Below are 10,135 nucleotides of genomic sequence, written 5' to 3'. Positions count from 1 at the left end.
ATATTCTCTGTCTACAAATTTTATTTTATTTTAAAAAAAAGTTAATTATTAAAATCATTTGATCAAGGTGAGTCACCGCATCCTTGAATCTTTTTTAGGTGTCTCAAAAAGATGTGCAACCACATTCTTTATTGAAATTAATTTAGTTTACTTATTTAATGAAAAAGCTATGTTCGGCTAATGTTAAAGGCGTTAATCCATCTCTTGTGAATTTAAAATTGCTACCATTTTTAAAAAATAAATAAAGTTAAACATGTTTATACTTACAATATTAAGATCTCGAAACTCCAAATCTACACACTAACGCACAGATATACAGGTGTTTGGATAACTGAACATATACTCCACAATAGAAATTTCACATAAATAAACAAATTTACATATATACTAGCTACTACGTGAGACAATTTTAAATAATTAAATATCTATTATTGTGTTTTTTTTAATTTTACCTTAACTCAACAAATTAAATATGGAGAGAGATCAATGGGATAAAAATAATATTTAATCGAATTAAGAAAATGAAAAAAAAAGGCAATTTTTATTCGATTATCCTTTAGCTAATATGTTAAAAAAAAAAAAAACTGTATGACGATCTCTTAGTCAATAACTGCACTCTCAACAAAATTATAGTGCTACTTTATGTTGATAATTTTCTGCATCACTTAGAACTGTTTAATGTATTAGTCCTCTTTTTTTTTCATTGTCTTTTTGTTTTTCTTCCTCGATAAGAAAATTCTCACACCCATTAGCCAACACGCCTGGAACCAAATTAACGTACCACTCAAAAATATGCCTTAATTACAATCACCCTTGCAACTTGACCAATTAATTAACTCAACCCGTGTATCAAACAATAACAGTAGTATCATGGTTGTAACTTTCCTCTCCAAAGCTTCAAACAAAAAAGTAGTCAACTCAAGTCATCTACTATAATCCTAAATTACATATCTAACCCCACATAATTCATTGAATTAAAACATAAAAAATCAATCTTTAAACTTCTCCACTACACAGCACTGGCTATTGTAAGTAATTTAAATAACCATTTTTACTTAAATTGAAATCAAATTCTCTCAAATTAAAACATATTTTTGAAAATAAATTAGAGTGAGATGAATTAATTGTCCAATTAATTAACTAAGCCAATCAAATGTTTATTTACAAAAGATAGACTTAGCGCAGTAATTAAGCTGCATATGATTTTAAATTAACAATTTGACACACATACTTAATTAAAACACTAAGTTTTGACATAGCTGATTTTCAATTTAAAAACATACTTAAAATATTGAGTGACTAGTTTATATATGCATAATTAGTACTTTAATACTAGTGTTTTGTCAAATGAAAATTGACAAAATAGCAATAAAATTATTTTTAAGAATATTTTTGGCTTTGTAAATGATTATTTTTTTCTGTTTAATTTTTTTTTAAAATATCAATTAATTAAAAATGTAGAAATTCAAGATTGAATATACTACACATATTTCTGTGGTCTTGTTAAACAACAGTAGTATTATTATTTAAAAATATGGTAAAAGAATAATCGGATAAGAAGGTGGGAAATTGTATGAAAAGTAGGTAGCGTCAGCCGTCAAGCTTTGGAAGGATGAGTACAGCCAGGTCAGTCACATCCTTCGATATTGAACCAAACTTTTACTTTTTGTCGTTTTTGATTGTGGAAACTCGAAAGTTTGACACATATCCTCTTAACTCCTACTTTACGTGTTCAATTCATCATCGATATCATCTCTTTCCTGTCCTTTTCATAAATATTGGTGAGGAAAACCGGATTTAGAATCCGTTTGGATAAGCTTAAAAAAAAGTAATTTTTATGTATAAAGTACTTTTAGAATTTTGAAGTACTGAAAGTTATTTTTATAAATAAACAGTTGAGTGTTTGGATAAAAGTGCTTATGATGTGAATTTTAGGGTTAAAAGAATAAAAAAAGGTAGTTTGAGAATTTAGTTAAAATATAAAGGATATAAAAGTAATTTCCATGATCAAAGAAAATGACTTTAAGCACTTTGGAAAAAAAGTTAGAAATCCTAACTTTTCATTTCTGACTGACTTTAAGAATTTTATGGCTGACAAGTCAGCATTAGGCAAACACGTCCAAAAGCTGAAAAGGGACTTTAAGTTGGTTTTGACCAACTTAAAGCCAATCCAAACGGGCTCTTAATATTTATTCATATAAGCTATATATATTTGTGTTATAGTAATCTCATTAAATGTAAAATTAATATTTGATATTTATTATTAATATTAATAAATTTTAAGTTGTATTAATTAAATAATTTTAAAATTTACTCATATATATATATGTCTAATAATAAATTATCTCATCCATTTTTCTTAAAAACTTAATGTGAACTATAACTAAAGAATATAATTTAAAGATATAATTAAGATGGACTTCATAGTTTTGTAATAATTGTACACTAATTAAATTAAAATAAAATCAATTTTTTTTTTCTTTTTCAAAATATATCTTTGCTGAAGTATGCACGTCAATAGACTATGGCCTGCTTAAGCCTCTAACTCCCTCTTATTATATAAGAGAAAATCCAACCTCTGACACGCATATTATCGAGATCCCAATTTTGCAATTCTAATTCTTGAATCAATATTGTTCTATTCTATCACTTTGTGATTTCGTCGAAATCAGGCAGGAACATATTTAACTTATTGGTTTCTTCTGCAAATATGACTCAAAGGGCCGCATACATTTGCAAATTGTTTGGATCTTCATCTCGGCATCCGCAGGTGAAGTCTCATCCCAATAAATCAATCATTTTTTTAAAAAAAAATTCCAGCATCCAGCATGCAAATAGTTTTACATTCAAAGTTAGTTATATATAAAATTGACTCGGATGCGTGAGATCAAATATTGTGCAAGTTTTCTCCAGTATAATTTGTCATGTTGAGAGCATCTGTTAATTAACTTGGCATTTGCCCCGTTTATTTATTATTTAAATTAACGGCAAAGGGTCAAATATGCCCCAACCACCAACTAGAAATAATTTAAACATACCCCTCATTATATTTTCGGTTCAAATATATTTGTTTTGTTATATTTTCGATTCAAATATATCGCTTCTATTATACTTTGGCATAAATTTATACTTTATTTTAACGGAAAAAACATGTAAAAGGTTCAAAATTAAATAACTCATTCCTAATTTTAAATATAACTTAGATCTTCATTTGTTTTTTTATTTTTTCTCAAAAATTATTTTTTAAAAAAAATTAAAAAATGTGATAAATTGTTGACGACTTTTCCTGATACTTTAAATTTATCTTAGATATTTTTTAATATATTTTTTTATCTCTGCATTTTCCTTTTTAATACTATTAAAAAATGTAATTATTGACATTGTGGAGCAAAATTAGATTTCATCTCTTAATTAAAATATACATATATTACTTTTACAAATCTCTAAAGTAACATGTGCACTTATTTATAAATGAAATTATTGTAAAAATAAAGAAAAAAAATCATAGCACATATATGAAAGCAATAAAAAAAATTGGAGTCCTCAACCCCTTCCCTCTTTTGGTTTCATTGTTTCCATACTATAGTCCAATGGGGAAAAAGTATAAATTGTTGAACACGTTTTCTTTCATATTACACTTTTTTTAATTTTAAAAAATAAATACTTTTTGAGAAAAAAAACAAATGAAGATCAAAGATATATTTAAAATTGAAAATGAGTTATTCAATTTTGAGCTTTTTATGTGTATCTTCATTTAAAATTAAGGATAAATTTATGTTTATAATAAGAGGGTGTATTTGAACCGAAAGTATAACGAAAAGGGTATATTTGGATCGATCGAACGTATAACGAAAAAAATATATTTAAATTAAAAATATAACGAGTGATATATTTAAACTATTCTAATAGTATAGGGGTATATTTGATCATTTGCTGTTAAATTATTAGCTTATAATTACATATGTTACATGGAGTTGATTATAATTATATCCATATATTATTATTATTATTATAAAAATATGAATATAATTAATGGCTCATCAAAACACTCTTTAAATATTGAACAATCTTTATATCATTAAATTACATCAAAAAAATAATTATATACTAGATTAAATTATAAATTAATTATATACTTGTCTAATACTCAGAGAGTTGGAGTGTATAATCTTCTAAGTCTATCATATAATTTTTCTCTAAATAAATTTTGTCCTTTCCGTATTGCATTGAAAACACATATTCCTGCCATTATAAGCTATTGGGAACCACACGCATACCTTTTTCTTTACAGATTATAAAGTTCTTTTAGGAATGAAAATTTCAAAATCGACTCTTAAGTTTTGATGCTTTTTCAAATCATATTTGTACGTTAAATACAGCCAATAATTTTGAAGACACAGAGGAAAATAGGATGAAGAGTTATTGTTACACACATATATACTTATCGGGATAAAATTGCATGCATTAATCACATAGGAGAAATTATTGACGAATATTCGTCGGCCAAAAATAACCTTTTTCCAAGGCCAACAGTTGCTTGTAAAATCCGACAAGTCTTGAAATATTCTTCACTTGAAATTTGGGGGTGTTGGTACGTGGTATTGTAGAAAATTTTAAATAATAATAATTAATAATTAAAAAAATAGGCGGGGTTGTGGTGGTGTAGGAAAATTATAAAGGAGGAGTCAAAAATACCCCTAAACTAAAAAAGAAGAGGGAGAGAGGCTGACGTGGTCGTTCATGTGGATATTTTTTCCATGTGGCACTGCCACATCACTTTTAACGGTCAACCGCTAAGTGGAAGGGTATTTCTGATCTTTTTTGATAACGGCGAAGGTATATTTGATCCAAAAATAATTAAAGGATATATTTGAGCTATTTCGAATAGTTCGAGGGTAATTTTGACACTTTTCTGCTTAATTTATTACCCAAAAATATATAATTATAAAAGTATATTTTATATATAGAATTGAAAGAAGGTTAGGAGTTTTATTTTGAAAAGTAGAAAACAAATAAAGATACAATTATAAAATGTTGGTTAAACAAAAAGTCCTTGGAGGATGATTAACTAAGGACTTTTTGATTGATTTTGTCTTATAAAGCACTTTAGGTGTTTATCAAATGGGTAGGTCTATAATTTGCTGATAAGCTTAACCAAATCCCCTCTTCGAATATTATACCACAATTTTTTTAAAAAATAATTAGGAGTAAACAAGAAACATTTGATATATATGTTAATGTAATGAAACGAAGTGAGCAGAGGTGTTTCCGTGTTTGCCTGCTTGATTGTAGGTTGAATTTAGGTACTACACGCCTCAGGTTGCAACATCTTTAAGATCTTGTGTTTACAGGTACAACACTAATGTTTTTCAACTAAAAAAGATGTACTCCGACTTTTATTGATCTTAGAAGAAATTACATTGTTTTTATATTGTCAGTGACGGTGATGAGTGCCCTGATGTTGATTGGGACAAGCTTGGATTCAGATTTATGCCAACTGATTATATGTACATAACGAAAAGCTCTGATGTTGCTGGAAATTTTGAACAAGGACAACTTAATCGCTATGAGAATATTCAACTAAGCCCATCTGCTGGCGTCTTAAACTATGGACAAGTACTCATTACATACCCTACTGTTATAAAGAAGTTTCACAAATTTATACTCATTTAATTCCAAATGAAACAGGGTCTGTTTGAAGGAACAAAAGCTTATAGACAAGATAATGGAGGCCTCTCTCTATTCCGTCCTCGTGAGAATGCCATCAGAATGCAAATTGGAGCTGAAAGAATGTGTATGCCCTATCCTTCCATAGATCAATTTGTGGATGCCGTCAAACAAACTGCTCTAGCTAATAAGCGATGGGTAATCACTTTAGCATTTTAAATAAATAAACCATTCAATAAACATATATATATATATATATATATTAATAATTTGAGCAAGAGCAGATTCCTCCTTCTGGAAAAGGCTCACTTTATATTAGGCCTCTGCTTTTTGGAAGTGGATCGATACTCGGATTGGCTCCAGCACCTGAGTACACTTTCCTTGTCTATGCTTGCCCTGTGGGAAACTATTTCAAGGTTCTTATTCTTTCTTTAAATATTTATAAGACAAGTCTATCTATCTATTTGAAAGAAGAAAAAAAAAGAGTCTAAAGTTGCTCAATTACAGGAAAGAACAGCGCCATTGAACTTGTATGTCGATGAAGACTTCCATCGTGCCTCACGTGGTGGAGCTGGTGGAGTTAAAAGCATTACTAACTATGCCCCTGTAAATTTGTCCGTCATGTTTTTAGTTATATATAGTCAAATAAAAGTAGTTGTCACTAAATTCTTTCTTTAGTGCAGGTTTTACGCGCCATAAGGAATGCAAGGGAGAGAGGATTTTCAGATGTACTGTACCTTGATTCTGTAAATAAGAGGTACATTGAAGAAGTCTCGTCCTGCAATATTTTCCTTGTGAAGGTACTTTCATGTTCAAATTTGTACTCCACTGGTTTAATTTTTTGGAAATTGAAAATCATCCATCTTCCTCGTTTTAAATGTTGTTGTTACCTTGTTAGGGAAAAGTGATTTCAACTCCAATAGCATGTGGAACAATTCTTGAAGGTGTGACAAGAAAAAGCATCATGGAAATTGCAATTGATCTTGGATATCAGGTACTAGCTGCAGGTTTAAGCAAGTAATAAGTTATTATATTTGTGACACTAAATTAAAGGAGCTTGACTTTGTCCAGATTGAAGAACGTTTAATCGAAGCTGATGAGTTGGTTAGTGCTGATGAAGTCTTCTGCACTGGCACTGCAGTTGGTATTGCTCCTGTAGGTAGTATTACTTATAAAGGCCAAAGGTAAAACACTTGAGAAAATTTTGAAATAATCACATCACAATCATTCATGGTGACTCTAGATCTGCCAAATAAACTTATTGATTTATTTGATCAATTACTGATTTTGTTTGTGCAGGATTGAGTATAAATTAAGCTCAGAATTAGCATGCAAGAAACTTTGCTCGACATTCGTAGGGATACAAAAAGGCCACATCGAGGGCAAGAGGGATTGGATTGTTGACATTGAATGATTCTAGCTTTTTGTTTCATATTTTTTTTTAATTTCTTGCAAAATATATACACATGTAAAGTGACATTGCAATGTAAGTCATGTGTAAACTGTGAAATAGTTCAATTTATCATTGTTAAAGTAAACCTATATATTGGATGTCAACAATCGTGTGTATATATAATATACTAGTCTTTTGGAACCTGCATTTTGTGTCATGATTAATATAAATTAACTTTAAAATAAATATAAATTAACTTTAAAATAATACAGATACTATTAGACATGTAAGTAGCGATCAATTATAATTTTGAAAGTAAAGTACAATAATTTGTAGCTACAATCAATTGAATTAGTTTGACCTTTTTCTTTTGCAATTTTATTAATATACCAAATATTTAGGGTGACCTTTCCTTTGTCTTTTGATATTTCAACAAAAAAATAGTTTGAATGTGGACATGAACAATATTTATGTTTGCAGATGATTGGCTTTTGTCTTTAAGAAATTGTAGCATTCTACAAATAATCTATGTATCTAAAGTTTATATCTTTTTATTTTTCCCAAAAATCCATTACATATTCCTACAAATTATATTAAATCTATGTATCTAAAGTTTATATCTTTTATATTTCTCAAAAATCTCATACATATTCCTACAATTTATATTATATTTTTATAAAATAATATTTTTTAGAAAGTACCTGATGTTGTGATTGAGAAGTGAATGGTGCACAATTACTAAGTCAAATCTGAAATATAGAAAAACAAGTAAGAATTAGTTAGCAAATTCAACTGGGAAAAAGTCAATATACCAGAGCAAAACAAATTCGAGAAACGGAATTAAAGAAAGTTCAAGAGGTCAGAAAATAATAACCAATTCATAAAATATAGAGGTATTTTCTCATATAGCCACTTAAAAATATCTTAATTATACTTCATAGCTATAGTTTGCTAATTACAATTCGTAGCTATAGTTATAGCAGTATTTGTATAATTTGCGCAGTGTTTATATATTTCTGTATAATTCGCTATACAATTTACAATTTTTGTATAGCGTTTGTATATTTTACTATACAATTCATATACAATGTTTGTGTAATTTGCTATACAATTTGTAAGTTTGTATATTTCGCTATACAAGTCGATTCGCGCACATCGTTTATATAAATCGCGCGAATTATACACATGTATTCGCACACAGCATTAGTCATCGCCTTGTCTGACTTCCGTCTTCCATTATCATTGCCTACTCGTAAAACATGGAATCACTAAGAAAGTAGGAAAGGATCAAGGGTTGCCTGAGGCCTAGCCTTTTTTGTTCAACCCAAGTGTTAGAGTTCCAGAGCGCACAACATTTGTATAATTGCAAAAATTATACAAAACTCAAATTGTAATTATCGCTAGATGTTTGCCGCAAGCCATAATTAATTCAAGGGTAAATTACCCTTTTACACATATTCCCCTACTATATTTACTTTTATTCCCTTATACACCAAAAAATTTTCAAATTCCCTCTTTTTCCTTTCTCTCTCTATACCTCACTGATACATCCGCCTCTTCCTTCATCCTTGCCCTAATTTGCTCTAGTTAATTTGATACTCTTCAACTGTTAATCAATTTCAAGGTTCCAACTAAGGTATATTTTATTCTTTCCTTATATGGAATTTCACTTCATCCTCATTCAATCTGATTTCTCCTAAAATTTGTATATTTTGATTTCTTCTGAAATTCTTTGAAAAATCTTCTAAATTTTTATCATTTATTTTCTTCTGTAAATCTTTCTATTTTTGTTTCTCATACCTTCAATGATACATATGGAATCCGTTTATGGTCTCAAACAATCCAATAAAAATCAAGGAATTCTTATTTCTCCTGGTTCTAATTCGTCTTGGGAAGGTTACGACGAAGTTAGATCCAAACATCGTAACGATCCAGCAGTGATGAATAAGCTACGTGAGAAATTGAAGTCGAAAGCTCCAGTTAAACATGCACCCAAAGAACTAGATAACACGATTGAAGGGGTTACAACACGCCCTAATCTCCCAAAGGTATGGGTTCAATTAAGGTTTTTTTTTAATGAAGTTTTTATGAAGGTTTTTTGATTCTGATACATATCGTTTATGTATCAGCTTATCATGTATCAAGCGCTAACTCTTCTAATACATAGTGTTTTTTTAAATGCCATTTTTTGGAGATTTACTACTTTTGATACATCGTGTTTAAGTGTCAGTTTCTATTGTATCAAGTTTTAATTATTCTGATACATCTACATTTATGTATCAGATTATAATTTATAAAGCCTTACTGTTGCTGATACATCTTCTATATGTATCAGAATCTCATGTATCAAATATTTTAATGCATATGATACATCGTATTTATGTATAAAGTTCAAGTTGTATTTAACCATTTTTCATGTCAATGCAGAGAATGAAATATGTCATCAAGAAGATCCTGTCCCACCCTTTGAGATTCGGCACGGCATATAGGGCTAATTTTCTTGATGATTTTGAATCATCAATAGGTGAAGAAGGTATAAAATTATTTAGGATGGAATTTCTATTCCAAATACTGGACTACATGCCGAATTCTTCCGTTCAAAATATGCCACACTATTGTGGAATTTTGATTGTCAGAAGGCCAAGGATGGTTATGTTAGCGATAACGATGATCCTAAACAATCTAAGAGAGATTTCATATCTTCTAGTCAAGGAGAATCGATGGACGTCGAGTAGTTTTTTTTTTGAATTTTGTATTAGAAGAATGTACAATTACCAGACTTTTAAGTTTTTCTCATGTATGAAACTCTAATATAAGATGAAAGTTTATATATCATATTATCAAGTATCAAACTTGACTACTTCTTGATTCTGATACATACTATTAATGTATCATATTCTAATGTATAAACCTTGACTGCTTCTGATACATATTGTTAATGTATCATATTCTAATGTATAAAACTTGATTGCTTCTGATACATATTGTTAATGTATCATATTCTAATTTATCAAACTTGACTGTTTCTGATACATACTGTTAATGTATCAGATTCTAATTTATCAAACTTGAATT

At 29.0% G+C, this 10,135-nt stretch overlaps 1 protein-coding gene across 2 annotated transcripts; it reads left to right on the top strand.

Moving 5' to 3' along the window:
- The first annotated feature begins 2,526 nt into the window (after positions 1-2,526).
- Positions 2,527-7,265, top strand: LOC129891121 (branched-chain-amino-acid aminotransferase 2, chloroplastic-like). Of its 2 annotated transcripts, XM_055966377.1 has the most exons (10): positions 2,527-2,770; positions 5,293-5,351; positions 5,439-5,616; positions 5,689-5,865; positions 5,952-6,083; positions 6,175-6,273; positions 6,351-6,467; positions 6,566-6,661; positions 6,739-6,851; positions 6,967-7,265. In XM_055966377.1, the coding sequence occupies exons 1-10, from the start codon at positions 2,711-2,713 to the stop codon at positions 7,079-7,081; spliced, it is 1,146 nt and encodes a 381-aa protein (XP_055822352.1). In that variant the 5' UTR covers positions 2,527-2,710; the 3' UTR covers positions 7,082-7,265. The 2 variants fall into 2 exon arrangements, with proteins under 2 accessions (XP_055822352.1, XP_055822353.1); XM_055966378.1 differs by lacking the exon at positions 5,293-5,351 and having other exon boundaries at positions 2,529-2,770.
- Positions 7,266-10,135: the final 2,870 nt, after the last annotated feature.

Source organism: Solanum dulcamara, chromosome 6 (genome assembly GCF_947179165.1).
Source record: "Solanum dulcamara chromosome 6, daSolDulc1.2, whole genome shotgun sequence".
NCBI classification, from domain to species: Eukaryota; Viridiplantae; Streptophyta; class Magnoliopsida; order Solanales; family Solanaceae; genus Solanum; species Solanum dulcamara.
This window is presented reverse-complemented; position numbering and strand designations above follow the sequence as displayed.

Bases quoted from the DNA above. Each gene is read 5' to 3' on its own strand.
- LOC129891121 (XM_055966377.1), top strand. From the start codon at position 2,711: ATGACTCAAAGGGCCGCATACATTTGCAAATTGTTTGGATCTTCATCT. The intron at 5,617-5,688 runs GTACTCATTACA...CAAATGAAACAG, and splicing joins GCGTCTTAAACTATGGACAA to GGTCTGTTTGAAGGAACAAA. The intron at 5,866-5,951 runs GTAATCACTTTA...GAGCAAGAGCAG, and splicing joins CTCTAGCTAATAAGCGATGG to ATTCCTCCTTCTGGAAAAGG.